Below are 17,012 nucleotides of genomic sequence, written 5' to 3'. Positions count from 1 at the left end.
CTTAAACCAGCCTAGGTTGAGTGGCTGGTTTTAGCTGGTCGACCAGCCTGGTTTTAGAGGGGTTTTGGCCATTTCCAGGGTGATTTTCAGCCATTTCATGCCTGGTCTTAGCTGGTCAGGCTGGAATATGACCAGCCAAATCCAGCTAAAACCAGCTTGACCAGCCTGGTTTAAGCTAGATATAGCTGGTTTTGGCTGGACTCCCAGCTTGGCTAGGCTGGTCAAGCTGGTTTTAGCTAGTCATCTACCAGCCTGACCAGCTAAGACCAGACTGGAAATGGCTGGAAACCAGTCTGGAAGTGGCCAAACTCCTCTAAAACCAGGCTGGTTGACCAGCTAAAAAGCTAGATATAGCTGGTTTTGGCTGGACTCCCAGTTTGGCTAGGCTGGTCAAGCCGGTTTTAGCTAGTCATCTACCAGCCTGACCAGCTAAGACCAGACTGGAAATGGCTGGAAACCAGCCAGGAAGTGGCCAAAACTTCTCTAAAACCAGGCTGGTCGACCAGCTAAAACCAGCCAACCAGCCCAGGCTGGTTTAAGCTGGATTTTTCAGCAGGAAAAGGCCACAATTTGTGTGTTAACTTTGGTACAACATTTTATTAACATTTAGAAGAACTGTAAAATGACAACAGGTGTAGAATATTGTTCATTCTTGTTCCAAGCAGGTTTTAGTGAGGTAAAAATGCAACGGTATATAGTATCTCTTGTACCTTTGGGAGCCAACAGATCCAAGTCTTCTCCATCAGAGCAACAGCTGCTGATTAAAACAAGCACGGTGATGGCTAAGTGGAAATGGCAGGACTTATCCTTGAACTTCAAGAGGAAACCAGAAACCTGCTTTGGGAATAAAATAAAAAGCCACCAGCAACTCGCATTTTTTCAAGCTGAATCACTGGGTTAATCGTGTCCACTTGAAAAGTGGCATTAGCACAATGCTAACCCACTATGCATCAAAAATAAACATTTGATTTTAGCAGGTGAACTCAATTAGAGAGGATCATCACATCGTTTTATAGTACAATAGGGTAATTATAATATCTACAAGGAGTCAAAGTTGGCCCACCATTATCTATTAATAAAACGAGAAGGTTGACCCTGAAGAGTTATTGACACATCAGTACTGCCTGCTGGGTTTTCGGCTTAATCTTCCTAAAGCCTCCAATGGCAAGGCAGAATGAACAAATATTTGAAATCCCCAATGGATACAGTCATGGCTAAAATTACACAACGGGGATCTTTTCTTTACCAATATTGCAGAAAAGTATAAACAGTACAGAACATTCAGTTCAGCTAGGTGCATTCAGTTCTAGAGCTAAGAAATAGTGTCAAATGTTGCAGATATTGTATGCCTATAAACGGCAAGGTGACTTCATCACAGACAATACCAATGAATCCCTCTTTAATCCAAACAGTCAGAGTTTATAACTTATAACCTGCACCTGTGGGACTTGAACTCCCTAAAGCCAGAAGAGCTTTGAAGCATTCGTTCTCTCTCAATGGCATTCTCCTGGCACAAATGGGTTGTGGGTAGTATTTATTTATACTTGCATAATGCTATAGCATAACTACTCTACGTTTAAGTGACAAGCCAATGGATCATGACAATGAAACAGAGTGGGCAAGAAGTACATTTCTTTTTTAAATGTGCTGAGTTAGTCTTAAGATAAAAATAATGCAATTTTGACAGGGAAGAAATGGCAATGTGTGCCGTGAATAAGGAAGGTCTGTTTTATTTTAGCAACAAAACCTGATACAGCTGTTGTGCAATGTCTTGAGTTGATGGAAATAACTCAAGATCTTCTTAGGCACAGTTAAAAGCAATGAGGTGGGGCTTGAGATGTGGTTGCCAAAATTCCATGTCAGATGCCAAGATTAAGATGGTAAAGAAAAGCTCCGCCCATCTTTCTGGTAAACCAATACCAAGACAGAGCCAAAGCACTCATGCAAATTCTTTCACATTAACAACAGTACGTCTGGATCAATTAGGATGAGAATCATGATCAGTCAGGCATACAATTTAAGACTTTAACCGATTTTGTAAACATATCTGGTGAGAATATTCACTCTTAGCATTTCTTTTTCAATGAAAAGTACATCAAGCTCATGCAGCCGGATTAAAAGGTGTGAAAAGTTGCACAAGACCAATGTGGGCAAATAAAAGAATAGATTTGCCTGTGCAAGCTCCTCTGTGAGCTCTCTTCACTCACGGCACGCTCTTGCCAAGTGCCTTCATTGATGTGCATTCAGAGCATTGCAGAGATACATCTTCTCACTTACCCCTGTTAGTGAGGCTTCCACACTCTCTCAATGTTGCAGTCCAGGTGAAGTGACCAGGTTTACTGTAGGTGTACATCCTGGGATGTGTCAGGAGTGTAAATAGAAAGCACAAAAGGATATAGAATCAAGAGTAACCTATAGTGGAAGTGTGTCTAGCGTAGATTCCAGTCTGGTTCTACCTCCTCCCACTGCCTCTAGACTACTCGCTGAGTCCTGAATATAAGGGTCGCACCTGGTTGTTTTTTAAAAGCCCCCCTCCCTTTGGGTAAACACCCCAGCTGACTTGTGGCCTGACAAAAAGTAACCAGGGCAAGTGTACAGTCAGGGGCCAATAGAATGTAAATCAGTCAAGGGAATACAAGTCGTCTAGAGTGGTGTGGTGGCTTTCTGTGGGGGGTTGGTGTCATGGTTTTACGTAGGTCCTTTGGACAGCTTAAGGTACTGTAGAGTTTATAAATGTGTGTGGCTGCATTGGCGGTAGACTCAGAAGTTGCCAATGGAGGACGTCCAAACAGACTGTCGGCCTCTTCATGTGTCTATCCACACCACACAATATGAATAGCCTGTTATGTCGGGAATGCAAGAGTGAAAATAAACCCTATTTACACAAGCATGCAACAGGCTTCCTTTGATCGGCATGACACAAAAAGCTAACAAGTATCACTGCAGCATATGTATGCATCCTTACCCTAGCCAAGGTTACTGGTCCCTTGAGTGCAGCTAAGCTGCATCTGAACAAAACAGCTGTATATCACCATCTAAAACCCCCATTAGCGTCAACTCAGTTGCCAAGTTCAGACAGTGGTGTTTAGGTCACAACAATCAGAGGAACTTCACGCGGTGCACAAACATTAGCCTGCCAAGACAGAAAACACACAAAACTACTGAATGTGACAGCTAGGTATGTAGGGGAAGTTTGGAGGAGCATATCTTGTAAAGGCGACTGCCTACAACTACAAATTTACGACTGCTTGGCTGTCTCCCAAACTTTTAATTAACACTTTACATTGGGAGAGTGACTTCTGCCTGCTGCAGAGCTTGTCAGTGGGCCAAATGTCTTTTGGTGCCGAGGTCCTATTTTCCAAGCAACTCACTTGCAGTTCTTACAGTACATTTCACTAAGGAGCATTTCAGTTAAGATTCACCCTTTTTGTGAGCCATTTTCAGCTCAATTACCTTACAGATATTTTAAGCAGGCATAGATGAAATGTCTCAGTGATAACTGCAGTACCTATATTGTAACCATAACAATACCTTGTCAGTGAGAATCACATGTAAATTATTGTGCTGTGGTCAAACTTGTTTGAGAAATCAACTCTACATAATTTCTGAGATTTTGAAAATGCATGGCTATTCTTTCTTGAATCAATTCAGCGTAGTTTTTAATAGGGATGACTGATGTGAATTTCAAGTTTCAATAGTGTCAAGATCCCGAAGCGCAAGTGTTTTAAAACTCTGTACTGAAGCATGATTGGAAACACCCAGGTCACATGACTAAGGTGATTTGAAACACCCGGGTCACGTGACAAAGTATTTAGAAACACCAGGTCATGTGACTAAAGCGATTCAAAGCATTGGTCATTTCAGAAGCGTTTCGAGACCTGGCGAATCTGCATTTGACTGACAGGGTAAAAAAAACTCATGTAGCCTAGTGAACCATGCATTAGCAGAATAACTGTGCAGTAAAAGTCCCAAATTCAAATACCGACTTGTGCACATACTCTGAAATAATGACGTTATGTATTTTAAAAATGTTAATTTTCATGACCAAAACAAGACATATTTATTCACAAAGTGTTAATTCGAATGTCAGATCAATGTTAAAGCAAAACATGTTACAGGACTACAGCATTTAAAAACAAACATCTTTAGCTGCATCACCTTGGATTCAAACCCATTATCTCTGCATGCTAGTCAAGAACTCTCATCACTCCACTAAGGGCGTACTCACACTATGTACAGTTGCCTTGAACTGGGCAAACGCAAGCTAGTCCCCCCTCCCGTTTCCCCCGATGGCCCGCACTCACATTACATTCAGGCCTGGGCAGGATTACGTAATCGATGCTGCGCTGTTCAGTAAGCGCTTTCGCTCAGCACAGTGGAGATTTCTTTAGTTATATTGTTTCAGTTGTTTGATATGCAGTGACATATTTCGCCGAATAAATCCAGCACTGCTGACACTCATAAACTACCATAAAGTACTCATGCAGCAGGAATTATGAGGTTTGCTGAAGGTGTGCAGCTGTCATGCAGTGTGGGGTTTGTGTCTTTAATAATCTACGACAGTTTGCATTCACTAAACAGTAAGAATGAATAATTAATTCATATTAATCCATATAATCCATATTAATACCAAACGGTCCACATACCAAATGGTCCCTTAAAAGTTACATCTCGCTTTCAGTTTCGGGCTTTTTGCACGTTTTGCACTCACACACAAACGTACCGCGCCAAAGCCCAAGTGAACCGCGCTCAGGCACACCTCTTCCAACTGGGCCATGGCCGGTAAAGTGAACCACACTCACATTTCTCAAACGATTCGGGAAACGGGCCTGGGCATGGTTCGGATAGCATAGTGTGAGTAGGCCTTAAATCACTTGAAACTTCAACTCTACATCATGGGGTATAATTCCTCAATTTGCTTAACTGTTTCTTTGCTGAAGCTGTTCCAGAGCAATACATAAAACAATTATCACTATGTTCACTCTAGAGACAGGTTTAAAAACGTTTTAAAGCTTTAACACATTTGCTTCGACTATTTAAGTGTTTCAAGAAGCCTAACAGCAGATGCCACTGTATCTCGGTTTACAAACAGTCATACTCTGCTTCCATCAAAATTTCATACAAATAAAACAAAAGTGTCCATTAATAAACTCAGGAAAAATGTAAGCAAATTACCAGTGTTCGGAGTAAGCAGTGTGATATCGAAGCCAACTTACATGACTGAGCCGTTCTTCTTCATGAGCATTTGAGCATATGGTTAAAAACGTTCCTAGAGCGCCATCTGCTGTTAAAGACCAAACTCAGAATCAAGTTTAGGAAGAGTAGCGATACTCAGAATTAAAACAGAATTGAATTCTCGAATGATTTTTCACAACGCCACACCAGTTTTACCAGCAATGTTCTGAATTTGAACTGAGGAATAAAACACAAAGGGTGAAAACTTGTCACCTCTTGGCAAAATTCGCCATTTTCATCCTGAATTAGGTCATACATGTGAATCATTTAGATCTGTAGAAATTATTTTTGAGGTTGGGGGTTAATCACAAAGGTTTCAAAATAAATATATAGTCATATTTAGACACATCTCCGTCTAAGAGAAAAATGCATGACAGTTTATAAACCAATAGAGTGAACGCAGCTTCATTCCCCTTATCAGCAGTACCCAAACTAGCCCCGGATTACACCCAGGTTGCCACCTTTTTCAACTTTAGCAATTTAGCAGCCCTGAAACATGATCCAGAATTGTAATTTAGTCTCGAATGCAAAGAAAGAAACATAACTGAAAAAAGAGAGATAGACAGATGTAATATTCATAAGTGCAGAGTGTTGAATGAGTCCATGCAAAATCTACCACTTCTAGACCTACCAAAGGGAGCAGATGAGCTTCAGCAGTAAATGTATAGAACCTGAGGCATCTTTTGTAACTTTTGTTTATCTTTGAGAGGAGCAAACTATATAGACAGCTCAAAAGCACACAAGCTAACCTGAGAGGTTTCAGGGGATAATGAAACCACAGGTTGGGTAGTCTGATGGGCAGCTTAATCCCAGTCAAAGCGGGCAGAGCATAATCATATTTTTGTAGGCATACCTATCAGCAAATCCATCAAGTCTATTCAAATCATCAAGGATTTCGCTTCATCTCTAAAACAACGGAGAGCACTGCTGCTGTTCCTCCCTCACCTTCCCTGAGGCATCATCCTCCTTACAAAGGGAACAACTCTTCGCTGATTCTTCAAGTATTATGAGCACAAACATGTTAAATAAGTTATCAGCCTGAGCGATGCAGGGACCTATGACAGCCTTCCTTTCCAAGCTCCTCAGAGGCCCATAAAAAATAACTGAAGATGCTGGGAGAAGTGTTCAACAGTTAAAGCTGTCAGTTATCCATCCATCTTTGAGTCTTGATGTGACTCATTCCCAGGTTAAAAGCAAAAAAAGGAAGATTTTGTTTCAAGACTGCTCCATCGATTTTGTACAACACTCTACAAACAAGCTACGAAGCACCATTCGTTACAGTTGAATGATAGCATGAGAGAGTATGAGAGCATCACATATGCTGTTAGAATATATGTGGTTTGGGAAGGAAAAAGAAGTACATACAAGTATTTGCTTCTTTAAATCAATAAGAGAATGAAACAAATCCTGTGCAAAGCAGGCAACAAAATAAAAATATTGATAAACCGTGTGGGCTGGATGCAATCCTTGAAATCTCACCAAGGACAGAGTCTGTTGAGTAGTCCACTCTGGACCCAAGCTGTGGACTTAAAATGAGAGGTAATTTAACAAGGAACTGAAATTAAATACCTTTAGTATTATATATATATATATATATATATATATATATATATATATATATATATATATATATATATATATATATATATATATATATATATATATATATATATATATATATATATATATATTATAAAGCAAGTTAAAAGTGCAACTCCTCTGAATTAGGGTTAGAATTAATTCTAAGAAAAAAACAAAAAAAAAATGTGGTAACATTCATTCATGTTAACAAAACATTAATGATAAATCTAAAAACAGTACATTTACATGGACACCAATAATATGGTTTTAATACGATTAAGACAATACTCTGATTATAAGTCTACCATGTAAACAGCCATTTGTGATTAATTTTATCTGATTAAGTTTATTATCGAAATAGGCAGAAATCGGACTAAGGCATGTGGAATATGCTGATTTTAGTCACATAAGTTTCCATATGGTGTGTGGAATCAAATTTCATTAAAACAACACTCTTCCAGCAGTTCATACTCACATCCAATATCTCGTTTGGCATGCATGAAATATTACTGAATGAAAGTGAATAGCGCAGTGAAGCGATGACGTTAATTGATCTATGTGCTATCACATGTAAAACGGGATCATAAAAGGAACATTTAAAAAAATTTTATCTTAATCAGATTAAGGCAAATAATTTGATTACTGATGTCCATGTAAATGTAGTCACTATATGTCAGGCCAGTACTTGGCAATGTCATTTTAGTTGTCCAGTTCATAAGTTCTCCCTAGACCTGTCTGGGTTAAGTTTTAGATATTGGCATTTGATTTATTGCAAAACCTTGTAAAACTTAATAAATACATGTTACAGTATAAAGAGTTGCTTTTCAAAGTATTGCAAACTTTAAATTGAACGTATATCCTTTAAATGCACTTAGCTCATCGACTAATATCATTAAACATTAAGTTTATAATGTTTATAATGGTTTTACATCTCCTAAATGCACTGTTCTGAAGCACACTAGTTTATAGATATCCTTAAAACTAACATACCAACACAATCTTACAGCAATTCGTAACTTTTTGATTTAGTGGCTAATTCATATAAATTCACACAATCTAATTCATACAATTTAGTTCGATTTCCTCATAACCTGGTGATGGTTGGGTTTAGGAGTGAGGTTGGGTGCTACGCCTCCTTTTTAAAATCGTACATTTTCATATGACTAAGCCGAATTCGTAGAAATTCATACGAATTAGCCACTAAACAGATAAAACGTAACATGCTTATGATTTTTTGTGAGATCAGGCTGAACATACTGATACACATCTAAAACAACTTTATTTTAATTTCATGTAGCTTCAAATTGCCATTGTCATGTAAACAAACAAGCAAAATAAAGTTTTAGCTGTTTAGTCTGAACCAGTTAAACCACCAGTTTTCTGTTATTTTACTGATTTATTTCTATCGATCTTTTTAACAGAGGGGCTCATATGAGTGATTTCCTTAGGAATATGATATAGCACAAATTACACTGTGCTACTGTATGTGCTGTAGACTCAATAGTGGAGTTCCAGCACTGCGAATTAAAGCGCCTACTTTAATGTTACAGTAAAGAAAATGTTCTACTGTACAAAGACATGCAACAAATATCCTTACAGTTAATAAAACAAGCTGTTTTAATGTTCACAGTTCATGAATTTAATTCTCATGCTTTTAAAGTTGGTGGGGTTGATCAAGTGATGACAACAGTGTTTTTAATTTCACATCTGAGGCCAATTTTCATTCCATGATTAGACCTTCGTGCAGGGGAATTACGCAAATGTGATACCGGGAGCCTTAAGCAGGCATACTTGTCATCTAGTGCGCTTAGCAAAAGATAACCTTGGTATGAAATGCATGTAGACGGCAGTGTTGGGTTTCTGGCTCCCACCAGTTATTAGATAAAGTTTCTCTCAGGTTTTAAGGGAGGGTGATTGTTTGCTTTAATCTGATAACCATGGTAAAGTGAACAAGTAATATGGTGGTAATCATAACAAAACATAAAAGACAGATTGGTGCTTTTACAATTTTTTTTAGGAAAGTTAAGATTTGTGTCTTTTTAGGCTAAGTGCAAAAAGCGCACCTCATTTGAATCACAGTTTGATTGACAAAGACAACATAACTAAAGACCGCACAAGACAGCAGAGTGAGTGGTGTAGCCTGTAAAGCATGTGGCAGTATCTTTTGATGCAATCGATCGTGAACCCGGTTTGAATCCAGCATCTGATGGACACGTTCTTCTTTTTTCCTCCACTGAATTTAAGTTTTTGCCTACTCTTCATCACGAGGAAGACACGTAAAAATCATTAATAAGTGTGTGTATTATGGAAGACTCAGATTCATAAAACTGGATTGGAGAGGTGTTAAGTCTAAATCATATGCATTATAAGTTTGTAGAAGTTTTACATTTAAAATATCCTTAAATATACATTTTTAGTCCTGCTTCAGTGAACTTGAACAAGTATATTAAAATCCATTAATTTTTACTAGTTGTATTAGTATTTTTTTTACAAAGTGTGCTTTAAATGCTTTAAAAATAAGTTAAATAAGTTGAATAATAAGTTGTGTACTGTATATCATTTATTTAAAAAAATGGGGAATACATTATATATTAATGTGATTCAAAATATATTATATTACTCTTATTTTTTTTATTCAACTATAGGGGTGCGGCAAGGTAGGGGGCCTACAAGACATTGTGCCCTGGGGTCTCTGATTTCTTAATCCGGGCTTGGTTTTAGTTTAAGGCCATTTTGGTCATCATACTGTAAACAACTATCATCTTCTCATCATCAAATGCTGTGAAAAGATTGTTGACATCTTCTTGTATATGCTTCCAAACAGTTTGCTGCATTTATAAATGGCCCATGTCTTGAGGTTGTTCAGTATGATGCGATTTACTTTCTATGTGCGATTTGATTGGACAGAAATGACAAGACTAATTTTTCTATTCCCCATAGACAGGGAGAAATTAAAGTAGTGACTGCATGTTAAAGGAAAGTAGTGGAGTAAAAGTACCAATACTGGACAGAAAATGTACTGAAGGGAAAGTAAAAGTACACATTTTTAAAACTACTTAGTAAATAACACTTTCTGAGAAAAACAGTAATAGTAAGTTGAGCATTTGTAAATTTTTACTTTATACCACCATCCTCCATGTGTTCCAAAACTGTTTAAGTTTCTTTTTATTGTTCATTCATTCATTCATTTTCTTGTCGGCTTAGTCCCTTTATTAATCCAGGGTCGCCACAGCGGAATGAACCACCAACTTATCCAGCAAGTTTTTACGCAGCGGATGCCCTTCCAGCTGCAACCCATCTCTGGGAAACATCCACACAAACATTCACACACACACACACTCATACACTACGGACAATTTAGCCTACCCAATTCACCTGTACCACATGTCTTTGGACTGTGGGGAAACATGCAGGGAGAACATGCAAACTCCACACAGAAATGCCAACTGAGCCGAGGTTCAGCACTACCTACTGCACCACTGCCTCGCCCTCTTTTTATTGTTGAACACAAAATAAGATAACCAGTGTATCACCCGACTCTCTTAGTATTTTTCTTTCTAATTACCATACGACAAGTCTTAAAAAATTCTCACCACTGTTCTTTTGACATTAATTCATTATTTTGAGAAGCTAAAGCAGATAAGGTAATAATACATTATTATATTATTACATTAATACTTTTTCGCAAAACTGAATAGTTGTAACTATTGATGAAGCTTAATATTTGTTTTCACGGTATAAAATGTGTAAAGTTTTGGTAAAATAAAATAACTGTAATCAATAAAATGTGCACATCAATGTTAATACATGCAAATTATTCAGAAACACATAAATTGTACTAGACATATTTATCTAGCTATGATAAAGTCAATCACATCCGTTTCTGTAATATTTAGATCACTGTGAGTTCATGCATGGTGATGCAGTAGGTAGTGCTGTCACCTCACAGCAAGAAGGTCGCTGGTTCGAGCCTCGGCAGGGTCAATTGGCATTTCTGTGTGGAGTTTGATTGTTCTCCCTGCATTTGTGTGGGTTTCCTCTTGGTGCTCCGGTTTCCCCCCCACAGTCCAAAGACATGCGGTACAGGTGAATTGGGTATGCTTAAACTGTCCGTAGTGTATGAGTGTGTATGAATGTTTCCAAGAGATGGGTTGCAGCTGGAAAGGCACCCACTGCGTAAAACATGTGCAGGATAAGTTGGCGGTTCATTCCGCGTTGGAGATGAGTTCATGCATCTAGCTTGTTATTTTATAGCTATATTTTACTGTACCATGCTATGTCAGTTAGCATCAGATTATAAATCGACTTTATGATAAGGGGTGGGGGGTATACAGGGCTAGAGTGGGACTCATTTTCAGCCCTGGTGTTTCAAGCCAGACCGCCCCACCTCAGTTCACGACTGTCTATATTAAAATAAGGTCATTTCCAATTAGTTTCTAGTGACACTATCACATCTTTTTCAAGAAAACGGCTGCTTTAGAAATTCAAATGTTGAATTTGCCCTAACAGTATTATATGTCTTAACAATAAAAATAAAAAAAATTAAAACATAAATTTGACAGGTGAGATTCGAACACAAGTCAAACGGCATTTTAACGCAACGTGTCTACCACTGGTCCACTATAGCGCTAATGGACCAAGTTAAAAACAAAGTATTAGACACAAGACACGATATTACTTTCTATTGATGGCTTAATCTTTTTCTCCCCTTTTTAGATCTCTGATCAAGTAATGTCAGATTTATTAATGTAGTGAATCATCTGATTTTCATTGAGCAGGTGTATTATTCATTAATATTAATTATTCAAATTCGCCTGGTATTCTCCCGGTGCTCCTGATTAGCAAATCCGGGCCTGGGGGTATAGGTTATAGGGTTGATAGGGCTAGCAACGCCATTGGTTTTGACTAGTGTATTTTTCCAATTTTCTCACCTATTGGTTAATTGGGGTGAATATTGTATACTGTTTAGAGTTTGACTATGTATATCCTGATGAAGACAATGTTGAAATGTTGTCCAATTAAATGTGTCTTTTAAAAGCTAAAGTGGCAGTGTGCCGATTTTAACTTTATTTTTTGTAGTTTCTCTGAGGTGTATTTGTCCACAAATCTGCCTCCAAAGTCACTCCCTAAGGCAACAAGTACATGAACTGCCTATAGTTTGAGATGCAGCCATTGTGAGGTTATTGGTAATGTTGAGTAGGTGGGAGAGAGAGCGGCAGAACAGCATAGGCGTATTGGAGAACTGGCAGCCCATCCTGAGGTCAGATTTCACTGCCCTCTCCCTGCGTGTTTTATGGAAAGTGCTATTTCAGCCATCCCTAGCATGCGAGTGCCAGCGCTTGGTCGATCGCTCAAGTTACAGCCATCGTTTGACTGACAGTCTGACTTTCTGGCTCACAAAAGAGCACAGTGGAAAATCCTGAAGCCTGACCGTGCCGGGATACTTTCACAGCGCAGGTCCTGTTGCGTTGGGAACAAAATACAAAGATGCACGTCCTGTCCTGGGTGCAGGACAGGTGGGAGACAGTCTAGTGGCAGTGATGAAAGAGAGAGAGAGAGAGATACTGAATTGGCACTGAACCGCGTGCCCTCCGAACACGTCTCTCTCTGTCTCTCTCCAAAAATACAGTTAATGGCTAGAAAAGATGCTTAACATGGTATTTTTAAGTTAGTGGACCACGAGGGACTGAGTCATCATGCTTTAATTTAAAGTAGAGATTTGCAGATGGCCATTAAACTCGTGATCAGCAGAGTATTAAGCATCACCGGCTATTTTCAAGTAAATGGTTTGACAGATTTTTTCGAAACATTCAGTAGGAAATTTTTATTACACTACAATTTTCAGTGTTCTCACCCATGTTGGTTTACTTGTAGCCAGTTGTTATATTTTTATTATTTAATGTAAGATATTTTTAACAGAGCTTCATGTATACGAGTTGTATATAAAAAACAATGCACAATTGTGTGATAAAGTTTACAATACAGATGTAAAAAATTGTGCTGTTGGATTTTTTTTTTTTTTGTTTGTTTCTTGTTTTCCAAGCAAACTAATTATCTAAAAAATGAACATAGGACACCCAATAAGCTGTCATTCATCATAATAATTGGTAACGCTTTATTTTGATAGCAAATTTGAGTATCAGTAGACTGTCTGCCTAATATCTGCTGATACTGCTCCTTCAACAGACATTTAACTGACTATAAGAAAATTTGCAAGTACATGTCAACTTACATTAACCTTAACCACAAACTAACATTATATAATAAGAATTTGTTGACATATAGAGGCAATATAACCTAAATTTAACAAACGGACCATCAAAGTAAAGTGTGACCTAATAGTTTATGTACAGGGCTCTACAATAAGGACTGTCTGATGCCCTGGGTCCAGCGTGACAGATGCTCGGGACAATTGACAGAATCGTTACTGGCCCGATCAGTGCTGCCTTGTCATTAAAGTTTAAATTGCCTGCGACTATTTGTCAATTGCATGCAAATATAAAATAAAAAATAATGTATTAGAACCGAGAAACAGTTTGTGCTTTAGAGACTTTAAGTGCTATCCTCTCTGTGATGTCGTAAACACAAAATTGCCTTTCGGTTCCTTTTATCTGATTGGATGTTGTGAGCACGTTATTTATGGCGAAGAGATGGAAACATTTCGGTAACATCAAATTATGAGGCTAAAAGAAAACGTCTGTTTTTAACATATTGGAAGCAGACATTTACATGAGTACAACAAGACAAAAAAAAAATGAAGTGATTTTTGCACAGTTTGCTGTCAGTTTGGCAAGTCAGCCACCTTTTGTTAAATAATTTAAAACAGCAATAAAATATTGCTCTTTTTGTCCGCATAACATTTGAATTTTGAATTTATTATACATTTATAATTTGTTTTTAAATTTTTTAATTTTTTACATTTTTGACACATTGTTTAAAATATGTAGGTAAGAAATAGCTAGTGTTAACCACCATTGTTTTGAAGCACTCATCTACACATCATACTTTTTTTTTAGCAAAAACACACCCATAAGCAGGAGGAGATGAGAAAGTCTGTGATGACCCAATACACATTACAAACATCTTTTCCCATGAGCAGAGAAACATACTAATATACAGAAGACTCTCAGTGTCATTCACATACACTACTATAAACATCATCATGTTAACACACATACAATTAAAGTAATGCAAGTGATATAAAACTTCAATGTGCATCACTGATGATGAAACAACCCAGGCTCATTGGCGGTTTGTGCTCAGGGCTACATTTTTGAGAATCGAGAAATATGAATCCTGGATTATCTTTGCTTACAGTTTTTGCTTTCACAAATCCACTAGAGGCCGTCATGTACATTTTTGACAATCCCAAATTCTTTACTGAGCCAGGTTTTCTTATGCATGCCATTTATCGTAAATACACCAAAAGCCATTGTATACATTTCCTCCAATCTCAACATCTTTTCGTGCTCATGTCCATGAGAAAAGCTGGCTGACCCATCGTGCATAATGTTGTGCATAATATATCAGCTGGATCTCGACAGACCCACCTACCACATTCACTAAAATTGATAGTGTTTTCAAACCAAACTAGAAGACAAAACCATTGCAACCCTGTGCTTTTACCACAACTTTTTGTTTTTTTGAAACGCTGGACCCAAACTCTGTTTCCAAGTCTGTCACTAGCTATGTTTTCATCCACCTATTTTTATTTGTATTTTGCACATCCGCATAAAAAAATCAGTTGATGAAAACGCCAAGATGCACATACATTTTAAAAATGTGCTTAAAAATCGTATGCGCATAACTGAGTAGGATAAACTTTTTATTCAATAAGAAAAGACGCGCATAAACTACGATAGAAACACTTTTACTGAACAAATTCCAGTATGAGCATTAAAAAAAGTCATGTGATTTTGTTTTAAGAGGTCATGTGATGATAAAAATGTGTGTGAATGGACTGAGCACATTGTAAAACATCAGAAATGTTGTTTTGGTTATTCTAAAACCCATTAACCGTTTCACTATTAGTTTTAGGGTGCTTTCACACCTGCCTTATTTAGTTCGGTTAAATTGCACTAGAGTTCGTTTTCCCTCTTGGTGCGGTTCGTTTGGTCAGATGTGAATGCAGCAATTGTACTCGAGTGCGCACCAAAGTGGACCAAAAAAGCGTTTCGAGACCTGCTGGAAGAGGTGGTCTCGGTGCGCTTTCAAACGAACCCTGGAGCGGTTCGTTTGTGGTGAGAATATGATCTAAACTAAAACAGACCCAACCGCAAAAAGTACTGCGCCTTTTGGACTAATCTAGCTGCTTTAGGCTGATGCGCTGTGCATTATGGGATATGGAGGAAAAATATTTGTTGACAGTGCTTTACCAACAAAGAGAGAGAGGAAAACATTACCTGATGGACCGTTGGTAATATTTCCGCAAGATGACCCTGTCGCAGTTTAGCTAAATTAATTCACACCTCCTCCTGAAGTGCCGTGTGATACATTAAAACATTGTTTTCCAGCCGCGGCCGCGCTTCATTCTCAAAATGTATAGTTTGTCTAAAGCAGGGATACAATTAGTTAGTGCAGTCATCCCCATAGTAAAAAGCAACATTTTGTGTCTGCCGGTTTGTTTACTTGCGGAAGTTCATTGGCATATTCCAGCTCGTGAATTCGGACCAATCGATAAGCAGTTTAGGAACTATGTTCAACAACATCTGGCCAATGAGAGAAGTTGATTTTGTCAGATGACAGCATTTTGGTTCTATTCAACTGGTTCGGACCAAAGCCAGCAGTGTGGTGTGAAAACTACCCAAAGACGGCAGAAAATGCAACAATGTATCATTTATTGCCCATGAACCAAATGAAGCAAACTACAGATGTGAAAGCACCCTTATTAGATTATTAATTACTCCAGAACTGTCAAGATCATCTGCGCTATGCGTCGCTTCAAACGCCACCGCGTGTTCATTGCAAAATGTTCACGTGTTCACTGCAAAACGCAGCTTTTTCTACCGCAGCAAATTTGGTTTTTACTGTTGATATTTGGCACCAGTTAATCAGGAAGTGACAATTTAGTTCTCTTTGACTCGTTGGATAGAAACGATGCTTTATTCGCACATTTTTTATGCAATATTGCTGTTTTGCGCATAAATGTAATTTGTATATTTGAATGGAAACATGGCTACTGACCGTGGTGAACTACCAAGTAAACCAATCATGCTGGAATAAAATCCCATATGGAGATCACTAGTCAGCAGTGCCACCCTGTAACGTTCCATTTACACATAAAATGCAGCCATACAGTATTTACTTGTGAGCACATATTTCCTGGTTCTCAAAAGTTTAGCCCTGGGCACATTTTCCCAATGAGCCTGTGATGGAAATAAAAAAAAAACAACAACAGTAATGTCAACAAAAAAGCATCAAAAGTGAAGTGTCATGCAGGGAACTCTGGGAATGTCAGTTTAGAGTAACTCACCATATATACTGTATATAAGGAAACTTACTGTGGTTACATATTTTTGCAGTTTAAAATCACGACCATTATTTATACTGAACTGACCCTGCTTTCTTTTCTGGGCCTTACTTGTTTGGCCAAATTTCAGCTTGCCACATGGGTAACAGGTGATTATGGTCAGCAATGTGGAGATATAAGTGTTAATAGCATGTATGTAGAGGACACAATAACCTCGCCAGACAGTATTGTGTGAACCGTGGAATGTGTGAATTCTTTACATAGTGTCAGTATGACTGGGCTTGACTTTCTTTAAAATATTTCATCATAGCATTTTATTTCCATTGCATAATAGGGGGACAAAATGTACCTACAAGGTTTATGATGTCGTAGAAATTGTAAATATAGGCATACACATTCTACACTATTATAACTGAACATGCCAACTGAAATAATTACAGCAAACATCCCTCAAAATAGTTCAGCAAAAATGCAATATAGCAAGATCATTTTCCTAAAAATCTTTCTTATATATTTAATATCAAAACTGCATCAAAACATTTATTTCTGCATTAGAAGATTAATGGATCAGTTATATTATATTATATTATATTATATTATATTATATTATATTATATTATATTATATTATATTATATTATATATTATATTATATCATATTATATTATATTATATTATATCATATTCATTCATTTTCTTTTTCAGCTTAGTCCCTTTTTTTTCTGGGG

The 17,012-nt window shown here is 37.7% G+C and overlaps 1 protein-coding gene across 50 annotated transcripts in view; it reads right to left on the bottom strand.

The window, feature by feature from the left end:
* The window catches only part of agbl1 (AGBL carboxypeptidase 1), a 395,646-nt gene that overhangs the window by 288,548 nt on the left and 90,086 nt on the right, over positions 1 to 17,012 (bottom strand). For 6 of the 50 annotated variants that reach the window (XR_012400286.1, XM_073942886.1, XM_073942894.1 and 3 more), the window contains exon 1: positions 5,176 to 5,218. The exons of 41 other annotated variants lie outside the window; for them this stretch is intronic. Coding sequence is in view for 2 of the 9 variants with exons in the window: in XM_017354256.4 (XP_017209745.2) it covers positions 2,278 to 2,353 (76 nt within the window). In the remaining 7 variants the exon portion in view is untranslated. Of the gene's footprint in view, positions 1 to 2,277; positions 2,493 to 5,175; positions 5,219 to 17,012 lie in introns of those variants that run through there. 3 more of the 50 variants (XR_012400284.1, XM_017354256.4, XM_073942890.1) reach the window with 1 other exon arrangement.

The sequence above is a fragment of the Danio rerio genome, chromosome 25, assembly GCF_049306965.1.
Source record: "Danio rerio strain Tuebingen ecotype United States chromosome 25, GRCz12tu, whole genome shotgun sequence".
In the NCBI taxonomy this organism is placed as follows: domain Eukaryota; kingdom Metazoa; phylum Chordata; class Actinopteri; order Cypriniformes; family Danionidae; genus Danio; species Danio rerio.
Note: the sequence above shows the minus strand (reverse complement) of the source record. Positions and strands in the feature narration are given on the sequence as shown.